Source organism: Fukomys damarensis, unplaced genomic scaffold (assembly GCF_012274545.1).
Source record: "Fukomys damarensis isolate Sample0158 unplaced genomic scaffold, DMR_v1.0_HiC HiC_scaffold_11, whole genome shotgun sequence".
In the NCBI taxonomy this organism is placed as follows: Eukaryota; Metazoa; Chordata; class Mammalia; order Rodentia; family Bathyergidae; genus Fukomys; species Fukomys damarensis.
The window spans coordinates 14,496,880-14,516,828 of NW_022900923.1; the positions used below are offsets into that span (position 1 = coordinate 14,496,880).

A 19,949-nucleotide genomic window follows, 5' to 3' on the forward strand; every position below is an offset into this window, starting at 1 on the left:
CCTCCCCCGCCTCCCTCTTTTTTTTTGGTACTGGGATTAAATCCAGGGCCTCACAGATGCTGAGCACATGCTGTACCACTGAGCCACACCCCCACCTCTGGGTTCCTCTTCAAATGAGTGTGGGGAGGGGGCATTTCCAATTTTGTCTTGGTAGTAAACATTGTTTGCATACATGAAAGTTCTTGATTTTTGTACTTTAATTTTTGGTGTAGTCAATTTATAACATCCTATTGTTTTCTACAACAGTTATGCTCTGCTTCCTGAGTATATATAATCTAATCAGCAGCAAACAGAAATTATCTCATCCATTTCAAGCATATGCCTTTAATTGTTTTCATTCATCACCCCAAAAGTGATAAATAGCAGCAGTAGAACTAGACATTCTGGGCTTTTTCCTAGACTTTAATGAGATTACTTCTTTTTGTTTGTTTGTGGTGCTAGGCAAACACTGTACCACTGAGCAACACCCCCAGCTCTGAGGGCAACACTTCAAATACCTCTCCGTAATGCGGAGGGCTGACTTTACCTTGAAGTATTCAATCATTTCAGAACATAGTCATATTGTTCATACTTTTTTCCCGAAAAATGATGTTGAATTATCTAAACTTCTTTTTAACATTGGAAGAATTGACATAATTTATACGGGCTTTGCTTTTAAATACTCACATAATAAATAGCCAATGGCCATCTGTGTGTGATCATCCTAGCCTTCCAGAAATAACCCACTCTTCTCCTTGGTCCTCCTGATGTTTGCTAACACTGTGCGCAGTATTTTCAAAATGAGTTTGTCCTTCTTGAGTAATCACTGATGTTTTAGTCACCAGTTAATTGCAGGTGGTGTGAATTGGGGGGAAGGCAGACTTCCTTTCAAGCTAGCAAATATTTCATTATGAAGGAAAGTGGAAAGTACAACATATTCCAGCTTTTGTTACCCAAAGGTGTTCTGGTTTGAAGAGTAAGTCACTGGTCATGCTACTTAAACATCGCAGCACTTGACATTAGTTTACACCATTTTTTGTCTCTCCTACTAGAACATGACTTTCAATGAGGACAGGACACTTTCTGTGCATCTGTTACTTTCAAAGCATACAGCAATTTCTGGCACATATTGATAACTCAACATGAGTTTATTGAATTAAATAAATGAATAGAAAAAGGCAAGGCTTTTAGCAAGTTTGTAGCAGTCTCTGAATTTCTCCCATTTTTTATAATTCTGAAAATGTGGTACACTTTGTAAGTATAAATTACAATCGTTAGCTTTCCATTGTGGAGTTTGTTCACTCCACCAATATCTGTGCTTCCTTTGAATTCTCATATCCTAGGCCTTCACTGGGTTTTCATTGTTGAAATCTGCCCTTTACCAGACCTTTCAGTGAGGTTTTTGGATAATCACCTCTCAGTTTTTAAATATCTGAGCACATGCATCTCTGCTTCCTTCTCATCAGTAATTCTACTGGGTACAATGGTCTTGATTTCTTCCACAACTCAAAGACATTATTGACTACTTCCTGATGTACATTGTTGCTGAAGACAAATCTGCTTTCAAGATAACTGCCATTTCATTGCAGGTGAGGTGTTCTGTCTTCTCAGAGGTTTTGCAATCATGTCTTTACCTACAGGGACATTCACTGTGACCTCTTGGTGTAAATCTGTCATTTATCTCATGTGGCACTTACTGCACACATTCAAGCACAGAATGGGTCTTTCCTTGATTCTAGAGAATTCTCAGCCACCATATCCTCAAGCTACTGTGTGTCGTAACATCTCTCTTAGTTTCTTCTCATTGGATCCTTCTTAAATTGCAGCCTGTCTATCCTGTATCTTTTATCTTTTCTTGCCCATTTAAAAACAATCTCTCTGTGGAATTATTGCAGAGAATTTCTTAGTATCATCTTGCAGGTGACTAATTGTCTCTGCACTTGCATCTATCTAGGATCCAATCAGCTTATTTATTAATCAGCTTTCCAATTGCTGGACACACTATCTGACACCACAACTTAAAGAAGGGGAAGTTTAGTTTGGCTTACATTTTGAAGGGATTCAGTCCATGGTAGGCAGGCTCCAAGGTAGAAACATCATGGCAGAGGGTATGGAAGATCAAAAGTGCTTCGTTCAAGGTGCTTGGGAAGCGCTGCTAGGGAACAGTGCCAATGAGGACAGAGGGAGGGACTAGATAGAGACCATGGGGCTGTGTCTTGATGATCCACTCAGAAGTGTGGTTCACTAAGCCCTGGGGTTCATCCCAAAGCCAATCAAGGTGAACTGCTACCCTAATGCCCACAGCTTTCATAATTTTTTCTTGTCTCAATTAGATTTTCCAAATGTCATCACAGATCCTAAATATAGTAATTACCAATTTAAATTTTGCCCTCCAATTTGCATTTGTGAAGGTGAATTCACTTTTCCTCCTACTGAGACTTACTGTTCTTGTTGATAATTTTTCTGGAAGAATGTTTTGCAGACTTACCTTGACAGGGAATGTATGCTCTTTTCCCTCTTACCCCTCAACATCTAGCCATTTTATGTCATGTCCACACATTCACCCCAGATTCAGTCTTTCTGAGTTGCACTGGGTGGCTGGGTGGCAGTGACACTGAAGATCTTACACTGTAGACGTGACCTAGGTTGGTCTGCTCTGTCCTGCCGTCAGATGTATGCTGCTTTGTGACTGCCATATCCCATGGGACTCAACACAGATATTGTCACTCAACTCTTACTGGTAGGTAAGTTGCACTGCAGGCCCATGTCCCTGGAAGTGAGTCCTCTATTAATGGGGCACACTGGTTCATTTTACCATATAGTGGGGCTGACTCCCTCTGCCCATGCACTTTGCCTTGCTGCCTCATCCCATCCACCAACCTTACCTATGCTTTAAAAAATATATTTGACCTTATTTTTCTATTTGTAAATACAGGAAAACCTCAAGTTTCAAATTCACACCTTATACTTCTTCAGCAACAAAGTCTAACATCAAAACAAAGTCTTCCACACTTGGAGCTACTTAAATGTTTTAATTATGATGTAATTAAATCTACATTGAGCCTCTCCTGTCCAATGTCCTTCTGTGATATTGCTATAGCCTTTACTCCTATCCCTTTTCAACTGTGGACTTCAGCTCTCAACTCATTTGTTTCCAGAAGCATTTGGCATAGGTAACATCTCATCCTGCTTAATTAATAGATTCACCGAATATCTGTTATGCTCACGAAGCTGGGGAGACAAGTGTCTAGAGATATTCCAGAGCGAGGGACTACTAAAATCAGATATTATAATGTGAGATAAACAATTGGAAAATATTTCAAGCCGAGGAAAGCATAGAGCAAGACCTATTAGTTAGGTTGGACCTTGTAGTGCCAGTATCACAGTATACCACAGATTGGGTACTTTATAAAAAAATACAAATTTGTGTGGCTTTCCATTCTGAAGGTTGGCAATTCCACGCTCTATGGGCGTTATGTGGTGAGGACTGTCCTGCTGTATCTTTCATGCTGTGCATGAAAAGAAAGCATGCACAGAGTGGTGCTTTTATAAGAAACCCACTTCTTCCTCAATAACCAAAACCCTCACCACCCAAGCACCTCCCATGTCTCTGTCACCTAACACTTGCATTGGGGATTAAGCTTCCAATAGTTGAACTTTGCGGGGGTACAAACTGTAGCAGTTGAGAAACGGTATGACATGAAAGGACTAAAAGTATTTTAGTCTGGTTGGAGGCTGGAATTCAAGACAGGTTAAAGCAAGAAACGTAGCTCAAGATGTAAGGGAAGAACCAGGTCACTTGTTTCAGCCACAGTAAAGACTAGGGATAATATTTTGAGAGCACATAGCTTAGTGTATGTCTCCACTAAAATATTTTAAACAGGAAATTCAGATTAGCAGGTGTGTATGTTAGAAAAAAAATTTGTGTTAATGGGAGAGCACAATATGTGTGCAAAGCCAGTCTTGGGATTTGAGAACAATTAGTTGGTTATTAAGGCAATTCATGAGGGTTCTGAATAAGAACTTGAGTACAAGCTAAGTTTGGCTTTGCAGACTATACATTTTAAGGTATTGTGAGACACCCACCTGGAAATGTTCAGAATGTCTTTGGGTGCTCAGGATGGAAATCCTAGTTTAGGAAAAAAGAAGTAAATATTTCGTCATGATTTTGAATTTAGGTATCACAGATGAACTTAAGTTTTTGGATCCATGAAATAGCATGTAAGTTCATACATATGAATCTGCAGACTAACTTAATTTCACTCCTCTCTCGGTCCTCACTGCCCCTCACTCCCTGCAAATGTTAAATATGGTGGCTCTCGCGATGGCTGGGACCTGAAATATCACCCCAAAGTCGTGTGTGTTTGGAAGGCGACTTGTGGAAGGGAGCAGTGCACTCATTGGCAAATTCAACTGCTGGTGAGTTTAGCAGGTGAATGTGCTTGTAGGAGGCCAGGCCTGGTCAGAAGAGGCAGGACACTGGGGCCGTGGCCCGGAAGGATGTCCTCCCCCTCCCTGGCTCCTCCCATCTTTTTCTGCTTCCTCGCTGCCATGATATATTGATTTATTCTGCTGTGCCCCTCTGCCGTGCAGTTTCTTGCTTGGAGCCAGCTGACCACGCACCGTAATTGTGAGCAAATCAACCTCTCCTTCTTTAAGTTGTGGTATTGGGTATCTTGTCCCAGTGACAAGAAAAGTGACTAAGACGCTATTATTTTCTAAGTATCCTCATACACCATGCACAGGACAGACACAAAAAATATTTTATTATTCATTTTATTTTCATATAAATTAACATCCTAAAAAAATTGAAATAGAAACACTACATACAGTATTGCACAGAGCGATTTTTGTTAAATGCCCTATTACTTCATTGAGGAATGGTAATATACACATTGATGGGACTGAGGGGACAGGAAAACTACAAAACAGAAGAAAACCACTACTGTTTCTGTGCACTTAAATTACAAACTGAAAGGTAAGATACCATACTTTACATAAATACAAACATAGTTATGATTTAGAACATTGTTTTACCGTTTAAAAATCGCTTTCCATAATTGGTTTGCAAAAGCAATCGATTTTCCCCTTTTTCTACAACCATAACTCTCAACTGATATCATTAATAGAAATAATAATAAAAGCAACTATTAATGTTAGAAATAAACATCAAAATGTATCATGAGCTGATTTTAAAATACTCTCAGAATGAGTGGAAGATTCATGTATTTTTCCTCAAAGTAAAATAAAATCCTATCTTGACTTCTTTTGGTAATGAATCATTACATTCCCACTTTCTAGCTTTAATCACCTGCTGTAACTCATCATGATAACCTCAATCATGTCAAAATAAACAAGGAAGTGTTTTTCCGTAATAGGTTCTACATGGATCCAGTGAGTACCCCAGTTTTTCTTGTTTTTTTTTTTTTAAATGAAAGTCATGTTTGGCAATTGTATCAGCATCATTTATTTAAATTCTTTCAAACTACCGAGTGACAATTTCCTTGCAAAGTGTAAAGTAAAAGATAAGGAGAGACATACCTTTGATTTAATTCACCTCTGTGGCAATAAGCTTTTTATAGGCTCTCATTAAACTTAAACCTCTGATTCTGTCTATATTAAATAACTTATAGGAAACTATTTCTTCTTTTGCTATGTGTTTTTCTATTCATTATCTGACTTGAGTTAAAAAATGATAATCTTCTTTCACAAATATATAGCTATGGAGAGCAACCCAAGAGTTGGGAAAGCACTGATTATGATATATAAATGGTACTTAGATTTTTAAAATAGAAAATTTATAAGGTAGACATGAAACAGATACAAACAATTCACTGAAACTACGACTTCTCCATGAATCTGGATGCAGTGACGTGGAGTGTTGGCTAACAGTACAGAGCAGTGTTTCCGCAGTGAGAAGTCTCACAGAGATACTAGAGGCTGACACGGAGCATGCGCAGAGCCAGTGCAGACCCTGGGGCTTGCACACGCTGTTTGGGGCTATCAATGTGATGCCATAAACAATTACAAAAAGAAAAGGTCTGTAATTCTCCACTGGTCTCCACCGATCAATAGACACTAATTCAACAATTGGTGAACTGTCTAGAAAACACAAAGGTTATGCAGGAGGCTAAGAGGGAAAACCATCAGGATGATGTAGTTTCCCTCCCTCCCCTCAGGTCAGTTGAATTTTGTGGAAGTTGTTCCTCATTTTCATCCTTCTGTTCCTGGTTCAGGTTTTCATGCTTATCTTTGCTTTCTGAAAATAAACATGTCAGATAACAGTTGTAGTGAGAAAGAAAACGTTTTTTTTGAAAGTATGGAGTTTCATCAAATGAGATCTTTTTGTCAAATTCTTTGGGAAAAGATTAAAGACCCACCCTATCCATGAAGTAAAAAAATATAAGTAGGACCTGCTTTATCTTTTGAATTTTACCAAGACAAATTACCAAATATTTTTGAGGACAAAACTTTTTAAATTTAATTCCTGACTGATGTGAAGGAGTGCTAAAAGATCTTTCTCATTCTTGCTCCTACATACAAACTTAGACACATGAAAACATAATCAGTTCATTTCATGGTTTATGTGCTTTAATTCCCTTGAAGTCTTATAATAACATGACTGAGGTTAACTAATAACTAATAACTATTCCTCCTCATTAAATACAGCTTTATGATTGAACTTTAATCTGATTAAAACTATCATTAGATAAAATTAATTTTGATACAGAAAAACTGAAGGGAAAATAAGATTTTAAATGAATATATAATTCCTACCTTTCTCTACGTAGGGCTATTTAATTGTATTTCAATTTGGGTTAACTTGATGTCTTTTCCATTCAGGCTACATTACAGCAATACAATTAAAGATGTTCCTGTTCGAAGGCTATGTTAACTTTTTATTTAAAACAGCACCATTTACTGGTGGTCCCTTCAAAACATGCCACCAGACATCTACAGTATTGCAAAGAAATTGTTGTTTTAACCCAGCTCTTCTCTGCAAGGGTGCACAATCTGACATTTTACTTTACTTATTTATTTTTTGGTTTTTTGAGACAGGGTCTCACTACATAGTTGAAACTGACCTGGAACTCACTATGTAGCCCAGGCTGGTCTCGAAATCACGGCGATCCTCTTGCCTCAGCCTCCTGAGTGCTGGGATTATAAGTGTGCGCCACCACGCTTGGCTGGCATTTTACTTTAAAGGAGGAAGTGAGCAAAGAGGAAACAGGCTCCCTTGTTGATCTCAACCTAGGGACCACCTTTGTAGAACCATCTGATCAGGCCCAAGCACCCCTGGCAACGCACAACATCGTATGATGCAGTTCCCATTGTGTTTTAGATCCCAATGCAGCGAATACCACAGCATAGTCGCTGTGAGGTGCAGCCTCGGGTTGTGATCTGTGTGCAATGAACAAGGCATAAGACGATCTCTTGTCTCCAGCAGTGCACACACACATGCGTGCTTCCTATATTAATACTCTGAAGTTTTGAACACTGCATATTGAGATTCTCTTAACTTTCTGAGCCTGATTACAGGCATAAAGAAGAGGAGGCGCTTGAAATTAGAAGCTTATCATTGGTCAAAATTTAAGAGGGAAATTACTGAACTTGTGCATACTGTGAAGACAAGGTTCAAAGACAAGCGAAATTACAAGTGAAAAAGAAAATGGAACACTTACAATTCCAGAGTCATGCCTTGGCTTTATTTTATAAAGCGATTTTCCTTTTTTCTGCCTACACACTTCTTCAGCTTCTTTTACTCTGAGTAGGAAGAAGAACATGGATTTAAACAGAAACATAGATCGTTGGGATGCACCCCACTAAAGATCCGAGTTCCCGGAGAAGCATCATACGGTATCTGACACTGACACAGAACACAGACTGTGAGGTCTTCAACCTCTGGAGGGAGTTGACTCGATTATATACCCAGGATTGGTACCATTATATAAATCAGAAATATTAACATATTGCCAGAACCATTAACACAATGAAAGAGTATCATATAAAATTTATATGCTTATTTAAAATTATTTCAGACTCACTTTCTACACTACACTATGCATAAAAGTCACTTGTAATGAATTCTTGGGCATTGTCTAAAACTTGAGATTCATCAAACATGGGAACCAATCATTATTTAATCGATAACAGAAAAGAACAAGCAATAATAACATTTCTAGGATTTCTTTTCTACATAGTTCAAGGACAATAGCATTGGATTCACCAGAGGTATAGCTGGAGAGGAAGTTGTCTGGAGATAGGTCCTATATTATTTGACATTGATGATGCCCTAACAACTTTGGAGCTCCATGCTCCCTCAAACAACAAAAGGGCTCCACTACATGTAAAGTATGATATTATTACTCACACTTGTTGCAAAGACTAAATGCAATTTCATTTTAAAATTTCTTCATAGATTGAAAAGTACTACTTACAAAGCTATCTTTGCTACAATTAAACAAATAGCAAGAAATCTTGTAACCTGGGACTCTCTTACAAAAAGAGTGCTGCAAGAAGGCAAATAACCTGGCAGGTTAATTTGTTTTTTAATTCTTGTGATTCCCGCCCCCAGGAATTGAAAAATGAAGCATTTCTGGAAAAGCTAAACAGGCTGTGGTTTGATACTATGAAAATACATTTCATATAGATTTCCCAGTCCAATTTTCTGAGATAAACTATAAATATACTTCTTGAGTTTGTAGCAAATGATCTAATAATGGAATTCATCTTCTCTACGACTGACTCAACCCCTCATCTTAAACAATAGAGTGAAACAATCCAGGTTAGCAGCTCAAGATTGATGTCATAGTTTATGTTAAAGCATGACAAATGAACATAATTCCTTTTCAATGTAAAATGCCTGCGGAGTTGATATTGTTAGTAATTCCAGAAAATGACAATTTAGAAGATACTTCATTGTTACCATTTTTATTACTTTCTGTTCAAGCCATAAATTGCCTTTAATCCTTCCTATAAACATCTAAGACAAAAACATTTTCTTTATAACAAACGGAGGATTTCAGAGTCCCCGTCTTCCTCTGAAATAGCTACCAGTAAATTTAAGCTGAAGTATTTGGATAGGGAATTAAGGAAACTTTTTTTCAGCACTTACCAAAATCCAGTAGATCCTCTCTTAAATTTACTTGAAGCTCTTTAAAGCATTTTGTAGCATTAAAAAAATAAATGTACTTCACAAGTATTTAGATCCTCTAAAGTGCCACAGTTTTGTCCCTATCCTATTTGTTCTGTTCTCAAAACACATTTTTGTAAGAATCACAGGAAGCTGATTCTAATACAAACATATTTCATTTTACACACAAGTTAATCCAGTCATTTCTTGTGGCAGACACCGCAAACTGAGGAGAATGTGCGTCAAGGGGCCTCACAAGACCTTCTGGCTCATCCATTCATTTGACAAGCATTTAGAGAGCCTGATTCCAGATCTAGGCCTTGGGTGCAGCTCAGTTATATAAGGACAATTAAACTCAAAGTCTAGTAGGAAAGAGAGACACAAGCAAGAAACGGACAATGTACTAAAGAAATCACCAAAATCTGCGTAAGGAGTGACTCGCCTGGATGAGGTTCCTGGAGGTGGTGGGCAGGAGATACGTGTGCCTTTCTGGGTTTGCTGATAGCTGAGCCAAATGAGAAATATTGATTGTTCATACTTAGCTTGGAAAGCAAAAATGACACCAAGGGTGAAAGAAAAGAAATATGAAGTCCCGAAGAACATACGCAAAAGTTGACCAGTGTCAAGGACGCCTACTGAGCTTCTTGAACTGTGAACAGCTCTTCCTTTGGAAGCCATATGAGCCCCATACTACTGACTGGAGGCAAAAGCTCATATTGGCTGGCTGGTTTCTGTCTCGGATTCTTTTTTTTTTCTCATTGAGTTTATTGGTACTTTTTAGGCATACAGTACAGTTACTTTCATCACTGGGATCTTGCACTGTCTCAGATTCTTATGTGTCTGATGAAGGTGAGTGAGATACCTCTCCCTAAACACCCTAGATACGCATCTGTAAGTAATTTCAGGGGCCGAACAGAGAACCAGGATGTCAACAGGTTGCTCTTCTCATTTAGGAGAAGACTGGTGGATAATGTGTTGGGATGTGGCTCTCTAGGCCCACTCTTACATAGTCTGACCCAATCTCTATGGGGTACAGTTGTAATGAGCACCTAGGAGGAGCCGATGTAGATGGCCCATGGGCCCCACTTTGAGACAGTACCCGGTGACTGATGGAGTGACACTCCCAGGAGTCCAGCATGACTGACCTTGTAGGACAATTCTTCCTCACCCCTCATTTCATCAAATCACAACCCAGGCCCACACAAACTTGCTCACTGTGGCACTGTGACTCCCATCACCCATGAACTTCCTAGTAAATGCTACTCCTGTCAAAGCCCAATTTTATTTCAATGCAATTCTGACAACAAGAAATGTTTTCCCGCATTTATACGGGAATAAAGAATGTGTCCTCAGGTCAAATACACTGCCAGAACTGGCAAAAAGAAAACCAAAGAGGGAGAAGTTGGTGTGGAGAGGGTGAGACAGCTGCCAATGCAGTGTCTTCTTACTTGGACTATCGGAAGAAGGTGGGCAGCTGCAGGATTGGGCTTGCTGAGTAACCACTCGTGGCCTTCTGTCCTCTTCTCCTCCTACCTCACCCCTCATTCGATGATGCCTAACGTTTCAGAAACAGAGCCGGGAAAAGGTGTTCATTTTACAGAAAAGCACCACAGGCTTTAAGTGAAAAGGCATGGCGGAGACCGTATCTATAACTACAAATAAAAAATGACCTATATGTCCCACTTGGAAAGGAGGACAGAAGTAAAAAGAGGGCCAATGCTTGGTTTATAAAGAGTAAAAGTAGTCATCACTCCAGAGAAAGTACAGAGATGAAATTATGCCTGGCTTTATGAAGGCAGTCCACAAGCTTCCAAATTTTTCCTGGGCTTCAGTTGAATCTCCAGACTCGATGAGGTCTGGGTATTGTAAGAGTGACAGATCTTGTATGCGATTTATGAAGATCTGTTCTTTTCAACATGGTTTTACTCACCCAAAAAGGTTCAGCCTGGACAACTGCTAATCAAGATTTTACCCTATAAAAGACCTAAAGAAGGAAGCAAATATTTTAGAATGACATCTGTAATAGGCTTATTTTAACAGCTATGATTTCCATTCAGCAATCTAGATAGAAGAAGAAAAATATGAGAGAGATCAAATCATATGATAATGAAAAGAAACTCCTCATTCATCACTTTTAGTGATTTCAGATAAACAAAAACAAAAACAAAAGCAAAGTACCACCAGAAGAACCAGAGACAGGAAAGTAGGAAACGCAGAATTCTCTTTTAGAAGGAAGAGAAGAATAGATAATGGTAGATAAGGACCACAAAGTTTTATGTTAATATTTTTCTATAATATCTTTGTCTATGCACCTACACAAAGAAAACTATGCTGAATAAATTTCAAATGTATCCCTTAAACTTATCCTTCTTTTTAGCCCATCGAAGGACTAAGAGTAACTGAAGAAAATGAGACATTCTGTTTCTTTTGGGGGAAAGTCCAATTATGAGAAAATAACCAAAAGACATATGGAATTACATTAGACAAAGAGTAGGTGACAAATAGTAGGATAGCCATCTTTGTCCAAAAGTAAAGTTTTATTCTGGCAAAGGAATGTGTGATTTCCAGATAATGAAAATATGTTCCCTGCAAGGACCAATCTTTATACGACCAATTTAGAATAAAGTCCTTTTTAAATGAATTACACTGTTTTTTTCCATAAGTAGACTGAATTTTTACTTGGTGTCTTGTGTCATCCTGGAAAAATGACTGCTGAAATGTGCCTATACAAGGCCACCTCCTAAGATAATCAAGTGCCCATGCAATGGCCCAGCAGCCTGTACTTAGCTGGCTCTGCTTTTTATATTTTCTCTTTCTCCCTAAGATGCGAGGTTGTGATCATTCTCAGTAGTGCCAGCATGCTTGCCTTAAGTAGAACCTCCTTACAATGATTTCTAGCTTCTCTACAGGAGGAAAAAAACAGGTATTTAGGTTGATTTAAAGGGCTCCTCAAATTAGAATAGTAAGATTGAGTTTAGTTCTATCTAAATGAAAGGAGTTCTTGAACTTGAAGGTGGGAATTTTAATTGCCATAAGGCTTCTCCCCAGGTTCTAACTCTCACATACTTTGGGGAGTGGAGCTGTGCCTGGGAGACTGGGGATGGGGAACAAGAGGCTAATTTATGGGAGACAACAAAGCTGAGTTTTTAAGATTATCACTTTTGAAGATATTGCATACCTGGTTATGTTGCATACCCCAACCTGTGGCTTCCATAGTTTGTCCACAAGGACAGAAAGGAATTCTGGAATGAATGTAAAAACCTGAAATTCAAGCTTATCGAGGTAAAGAAATGTGATACCATTAATTGAAATGTCAGAGCCGGCAGTGTCCAGAGATCCACCAACAGCAGAAGCAGCAAAGCTTTCTGTGAGGATTATGACTCTGAGGTTATGCCCTAGTTGAAACTGTTCTCTTGGTCCCAACAAAAAAATAAAACAAACAAAACATCTTTAATTCTTAAAGTATAAACTGAAAAAGATCCTTATGTAAAAATTAACTTATAAAAAAGAAAGGTGTCTGTCACCGAAAGAGAAGCCCCTCCCCCCGCAAAAATCAAAATGAATATAGAGAGAATTTGAGGCTTTGCAAATAAATAGCCTAAGTGGTAAAAGTGTTATTTGGTTTTAGGACATTAGAAGTTATTAAGCAAAGAAGATTTTAGTTCAGGAGAATCAGAATATTTTTAAGTTTACAAGACAATAGAGAGGAAAGATATAGGTATGAGAATAAAAAATAGTTCTTTCTATAGAATTTGTTAAAACTAATTTTGTATTTCCATTATTTTTTCTTTTCACATTGTGTCCTCATGCTAACTAGAGTCATTTACAATAAGGATTTTATTCAAACAGAGAGCCTTCTCATTTCTCTCCTAATCAAGATATATTTTCCTCTGCACTGTCCCTTTCTAGCCCAGACCCATTTATTGTCAGGCAAACATACACAGAAAGTTTAGTGTGATTAAGTTTAAAAACAGTTTCTGAGATGGGCAAGGGAGATAGGCTCTGCGCAGACACAGACAAGAGAAACCAGATGTCCCTGCAGCCTGCAGGCAGAGCCATCTTCTTCCTTCTAAAGCAAACGCCAAGCTGGCCTCAATCTTATCAAGGAAACAGATATGCTCTCCTCTTTCAGTCAAATGAGAAAGGGAGCCGCTTTCCCGCTACTAAACACTAATAATCAGGTCTCTTCAAGTACTGTATGTGTGTGTGGCAGACTGAGAGCTACAGCCTGCTGGCTCCGGCTCGCATGCTGGGAGTCACCACCTTTGTCCCTGGAGACATTTGGGGGCAGCATGGAGCAGAGATGCCACGGGTCTAGGATTCTTGACAGAGTGGAGACAGATGTCCTACAGTAAGCTAAGAGCAGGCAGAGTTATCATTATAACCATTCACAGTGTACTTCGCTGAAACATAACACCAAGTCTGCCTTCAAGTTTTAATTTTTCTTACCCTAAAGAGAGGAAGGCCAGAGGCAGAGATTCTAAACAAGGGTGCTTGGGGGTGCTGGCTTGAGGTTGCAGTTCTCACTCCAGACAAATGTAGGTATCAAATGCTTTGAGCAATTAAAGATGACTTGTGGAAGTTTGTTTCTGGCTCTGTCTTCTTTCCTTTATTATCATAATCCCTTAAAACACACACACACACACACACACACACACACACACACACACACACACACCCTGAATCCCCTAAAATACTATGACAACAAAGTCTACTGAAATGTCATTTACAATTACTATAAATAAAGCAAACATAAGTTTCCTCAGGTACATACTTCTGAAGATCACTGCTGAGAGTTTTCACCTTTTCAGAGAAAACAATGCATTTCCTACCTCTAGTGGTAACAGATACGAACTCAAATGAGTACAGCGCAGCTCCTGACAGGGAGGTGGCTCAGATGAGAGCAATGCGGGAGGATGTTGTGCTCTGTGGCTCCCAGGGACTCAAGCCAACATGGGGCCTCACACACACACACCACAGTCCACTCACTCCCCAGACACACACAGGCAAGTCAGTCCCTTCTCTCAACAATAGGAGTTAAAGTTTGAGGAATATTTGTTTTATTTTTTTATTTTTTGGTACTGGGCATCAAACAGGTCCTCGCCCTTGCGAGGAAGGTGGCGGAATGGCTGAAGTAAATCCCTGGCCCTGAGCAATATTTGTAATCCAAAAATCTATGACTCTGTGATAGCTAGATATGCATAGTCTATGCTTTTGTTCCAAAAAACTGCAAATGAGTTGCCTTAATAAGTACAGAGCAAAAGAGCAGAGATTATCTGTAGCAGTGTTTCGTGAAACCGTTTGTATGGGGCATGTAAGGGTGAAGAGATGAAAGGATCAGTCATTCACAGGAAGACACAGTAAACCAATCTAACTGATTTTCCATAGCCTGAATCTCTTTAATGAGTATCTAAGGTGATATTAAGGCCCAGAACATCGTAATTCATGGATGAGCCACCTCAGACGTGACTCCTTTCCCCTATATCTTTAAAGTGGCTATGGAGACATAAAAGTAGGCCAATGCAGTTGTGTCATTTTAAAACAAAACAAAGAATTCACACACATACATGCACACTAGCATCACCATTCACATCTACCTCTTCCTAACCAGCTAATCTATCAGCCACTTTCTAGTTTTTCTTTTCCTTCACCATGCTAATTATTCTGCAGTAGTTAATATGGTTCTAATTCCTTTAATTCCCTCACTTTTGGAACTTCATGGAACTTCTGAGTTTTCCAACTAACTTTCTCCACGTGGTTCCTTAACTTGCTACTTCTTGTGTCTTGCGCTCCCCTCATATGTTATTTTACACCAGGGCTTTATTCTTGCCTCTACAGTATCTGCGGGACATCTCAGTTTTGTAATTCCATTTATTTTCTGTATGGCAAAGGCTTTTAGATCCATGCCTCTAGCTTCCACCTTTCACCCAAGCTCCAGGTTCCCATGGACAATTCTTCTCTCTCACACGCCTGAGCCCTCGTTAAGGGTGTAAGTAGTCATAATTATTCATGAGCTCCTGGCTAAACTTCAATCTCTTCTCTCCATCTTCACCACCCTATGTGTGCCTGAGTAATAAACAGTTATTAATTATTCCTCAGCAATGGTTTTAAAATATGTCCCAACCTCTAGAATTCCACTGTCCTTAATTGTTTGTCAAGCCTCCTTATGTTACCTGAATCATTGCTATCATTTTCCTTTACTGTCTGCAATGTTCCCTGGGTTCCATGGATACAGAGCCATCCCTACCTTTAAGAGACATCTTTGCTAACTCTGCTCGCCTGGGACAGCCCAATCTCTTTGTCTCTTTGTCTCTGCTCTTCTGCAGGTCATTCAAGAGCAAAGTTAGTTTTCTATCCAAAGTGTCTCTAGGCAGGATTACACCTTCTATTTTTACAACCTCCTGTTCAGATTCTTATTTGAAGCAATACCTATGGCTATTTATTGATCTCTCTTTTTCCCTTTCTGAATAGCAAGTCCCTTGAGTTGAATGATCATATATATGCGTGTGTATACTCCCAGAGTTTAATGTTAAGGCTCGCACAGCTAAGTGTTCACTAGATGTTTGAAAAATAATCAACTCAGTGAATGAATGATGACGTACAGGCAAATTAGGATTGAGCTAGAAAAGATCACAGGAATAAATTTTGGCAAACAACTTAGGAATTGGATGCAAATATTTTGTTTTTTACATCTCTCCAACGAAACAGCTGAACTTCCCATTCAGTTTATACTAGCCAGCACTTTATTTGACTGGACTTTTGAGTTGCTGCTATGATTCTATCTGTAAATAACAATCTGGTTTGCACGAATGTACACAAAATTTTAATTCACAGAACAGTTTAGAGTATTATATATTTTCTTCCATCTTGACAGAACTGATTCTGTGTTCAGGATATAAATAGAAGAAGACTGTAAGAATGCAACATAAGATCACATCAATCTATCTGCAGCAACTCCTAAGCTAGTGGGAAAGATAACAGACATATTAGTAATGTTATCTTCACTTCATATATTTAAAGAATTGCCCATGGGATGTTGGTGGACCAGGTAGACAAAAGATGCCTTTGCGAGAGGATACTTAGGGAATTTACAGTAAAAAAACCACTATGCTTAAAGGAAATACAGGATGACTCTTTAAGGAAGATATTTTTGTTAACTTGTTTTTTATAGATCGGGAAACAAAAATTATAAATAAAGAGGGGAAGAAGAGGCTGAAGGGAGGGGAGGGGATTGAAGGAAAAAGTAAGGCATTCAGATATATCATGTACAGGTACAAATTCCCTCTCTAAATATGGTCATTATGTATATCCAAATGCACCAATACAATTAATTGAAAAATTTAAAAAATCATGACCTGTTGGTTTAAAATATTTAAAGTGATCACATTGTATATCACTGATTTTTAAATCTACGATTTAGAAAAAAATAAGTTTTTCTTATTGATCTTTTAATTCCATGTCAGGATTAGATTTCTACGGAATTTACAAGGTAGCTCAGTTGATGTGGGTTTAAGTCATGTAAGAATGACCATGTCCTTTTTGTGCATGCTGAAGATATTTTAGATTTCCTCAAAATAGTAAAACAATAATCACTGGCGCCACAAATTTATGATAGTAAATAAAACAAATTCCTGCCATACATGATGGCCAAAATCATATTTGACAGCAAAATGCATCTTTTATTACAGAAGAACACTGTTGTTTACTACACTTGACATTTTCATACAAACATCCTTTTATTCTTTTTTTTTTTTTTTTTTATTGAGTTTATTGGTACATTTAGGGATACAGTACAGTTACATTCATTGTTGGGATCATGTACCTTTACATGGCAAGTCTTGATTCTCATTTTTTCCCCTTACCTCTGCCCTCCCTTCACCCCCTCCTCCCCTCCCCATCTACAAACACTTTATTTTCATCTTTTCATTCTCTCACATTTTTTTCTTTTCCCTTTTTATTCTTCCCCTACCCATCCCACCTTCCCTACACCTTTAGCTCCTTTCTTCCCATTTCTAAATGTCAGTAATCTTATTAGAATCTTATGCATTGTTGCAGATTATTCACACCAGGGAAACTATTCGGTATTTACACATGTGGGACTTATTTATTTCACTTAGGAGTATATCTTCAATATGTATCCATTTTCCTATGAATGAATCTATTCTCTCGCTCTTTATGGCTGAGTAATATTCCATTTTATAGAAAAACCACAACTTCTTTATCCAGTTTCCAACGGATGGGCAAATAGGTTGTTTCCAAGATTTAGCTATTACAAACTGTGCCGCTATAAACATGGGTGCACATACTTCTCTGTGATATGATTCTTTTAGTTCTCTTGGAAAGATACCCAACAGAGGGATGGCTGGGTCAAATGGAACCTCCAGTCCAAGCTCTTTGAGGTATCTCCATATTGATTTCCATAGTGGTTGCACTAGTCTGCACTCCCACCAACAATGGAGGAGGGTTCCTTTCTCCCCACAACCCCGCCAACATTTGTTATTGTGTGATTTCTTGATAGCAGCCATTCTTTGTGGGGTGAGGTGGAATCTCAGTGTTGTTTTCATCTGCATCTCTCGAATGACCAGTGATGTGGAACATTTTTTCATATATTTTCTTGCTGCTTTTACTTCTTTGTATGAGAAATGTCTGTTCATTTCGGATGCCCATTTTTGGATCGGGTCTTTATATTTGGGGGGACTGATTGTTTTGAGTTCTTTATATATCCTTGATAATAGTCCTTTGTCTGAGGTACAGCTGGTAAAAATTTTTTCCCACATTGTAGATTGTCTCTTAGTTCTGCTAATGGTTTCTTTTGAAGTACAGAAGCTTTTTAGTAAGATGAGATCCCAGTTGTTGATTCTTTCTGCTAGTTCCCGTGCTACTGAGGATTTGTTCATAAAGTCTTTTCCTATACCAATGTCTTCCAGAGTTCTGCCTAACTTACTTTCCAGCAAGTTTAATGTTTCTGTTTTAATATTTAGATCTTTAATCCATTTGGATTTTAATTTAGTGCATGGCGAAAGATAAGGGTCTAATTTTAATCTGTGACAGGTTGATATCCAGTTTTTCCAACACCATTTATTAAAGAGGCTATCTTTCCTCCACTGAGGATGGTGAGCTCCTTTGTCAAAGATGAGGTAGCTGAGTACATCTGCATTGTTTTTGTGTCTTCCAGTCTGTTCCATTGATCCTCAGGCCTATTTCTTTGCCAGTACCATGCTGTTTTTATCACAGTGGCTTTGTAGTATAGTTTCAAATTGGGAATTGTTACACCTGGTGCCATGTGACTGTTGCCTATAATGGCTTTTGCTATTCTAGGTCTCTTGTGGTTCCAAATGAATTTTTGGATTCTTTTTTCTAGTTCTGTGAAATGTAGTGTTGGAATTTCAATTGGCATTGCATTGAATGTATATAGCAGTTTTGGTAGTATGGCCATTTTCACTATGTTGATTCTTCCTACCCAGGAGCAGGGGATATCTTTCCATTTTTTTATATCCTCTTCGATTTCTTTTTTTAGAGTGCTGTAGTTTTCAGTGTAGAGATCTTTTGTTTCTTTTGTTAGATTGATTCCTAGATACTTCATTTTTTTGGATGCTATTGTAAAAGGAATTTTTTCCCTTATTTCTCTTTCTGTCTGTCTGTTATTTGTGTATAGAAAGGCTATTGATTTTTGGGTATTCACCTTGTATCCAGATACTTTACTGAATCTGTCAATTAAGTCTAGAAGTTTTTTGGTGGAGTTTTTTGGATCTTCAATGTAGAGTATCATATCATCAGCAAATAATGATAGTTTAACTTCTTCCTTTCCTATCTTTATTGCTTTAATTTCTTTCTCTTGTCTAATTGCTGTGGCTAATAAACATCCTTTTATTCTTTCCACCTGTAGTAAGATATTTTTATAACTTGGTTTTATTCTTTTTTTTTTGCACATTGTTCAGCAAAGTTTTGATTATAGCTAGTGCAATATAAAGTTAAACTCTGTTAGAACATACACTGATTTTTATTGTGGCATTTTCTCCAGCAAAGTTTATACATTTAGATCATCTTATTTGGGGGAAATGTTTTGCATCTTATTTTTTGGAAAGACTTTTTTGGGGAGGTGTTGGGGAAACTCCAGGGCTATAAGACTAAGAAATTAGGTTATAGAGAGTTTATTCAATTTCCTCTCCATAAAACTCATAAAAGAGGACAACAAAGCTATTTATATCATAATAATTTAGAATTATGCAAGAGGAAGAGTGGCTTAATTAAGGAATAAGATGTGGGAGATAGAAGACAGGAATAGATCATGACAACACGCATTTTAAGGGAGAACAAAGGTCACAATTTTTTCTCTACTGGATTATTCCTATCTAGCTACAAACATGCCAGTTATCCTAGCATCAAAAAACAAAAACCGTCTCAAAAAAAAAAAAAACAAAACCTCACAAAATGAAACTTTAATCCACCTCCTGCTATAGCTAAGTGCCCCTTCTGCTATGATCCTTTACGTTAACAAAGCTCCTCAGAAGACCTGCTTGTGGCCACCATTTCTGCTTAATCACTCTGGCCTGAGACTGCACTTGTAGGTGTCCTCCAAAACCCCAGTCCAAAGGTCGGGTCTTAGCTCTGTCTTCCCCATGCTAACACTAGCCTCATTGTACACTACTCTTGCTGTGTGTCCTACTTATCAAAGTCCTAGCTTCATGAAGTCCACCAGACTACACATTTGGGCTTCCTTCCTGAACCTGTCTCTTACTCCTTTTCTCTTGCTCACTGTTCTAGTCACTTTGGCTTCCTCTTTTTGCTCCCTTGGCCTGGATGTTCTTCCTCCATATTTCAACAAGTTTCCCTCACT

At 38.3% G+C, this 19,949-nt stretch overlaps 1 protein-coding gene across 1 annotated transcript in view; it reads right to left on the reverse strand.

Annotated features, from left to right (window-relative positions):
* Window positions 1-4,792: 4,792 nt before the first annotated feature.
* Window positions 4,793-19,949, reverse strand: part of Fmn2 (formin 2) — a 312,905-nt gene continuing 297,748 nt past the window's right edge. Inside the window, exons 20-21 of the mRNA XM_033761961.1 lie at window positions 7,662-7,743; window positions 4,793-6,238 (exon numbers count right to left, since the gene is read on the reverse strand). Coding sequence (XP_033617852.1) covers window positions 6,212-6,238; window positions 7,662-7,743 — 109 coding nt within the window. The 3' untranslated portion in view covers window positions 4,793-6,211. The remainder of the gene's footprint in view (window positions 6,239-7,661; window positions 7,744-19,949) is intronic.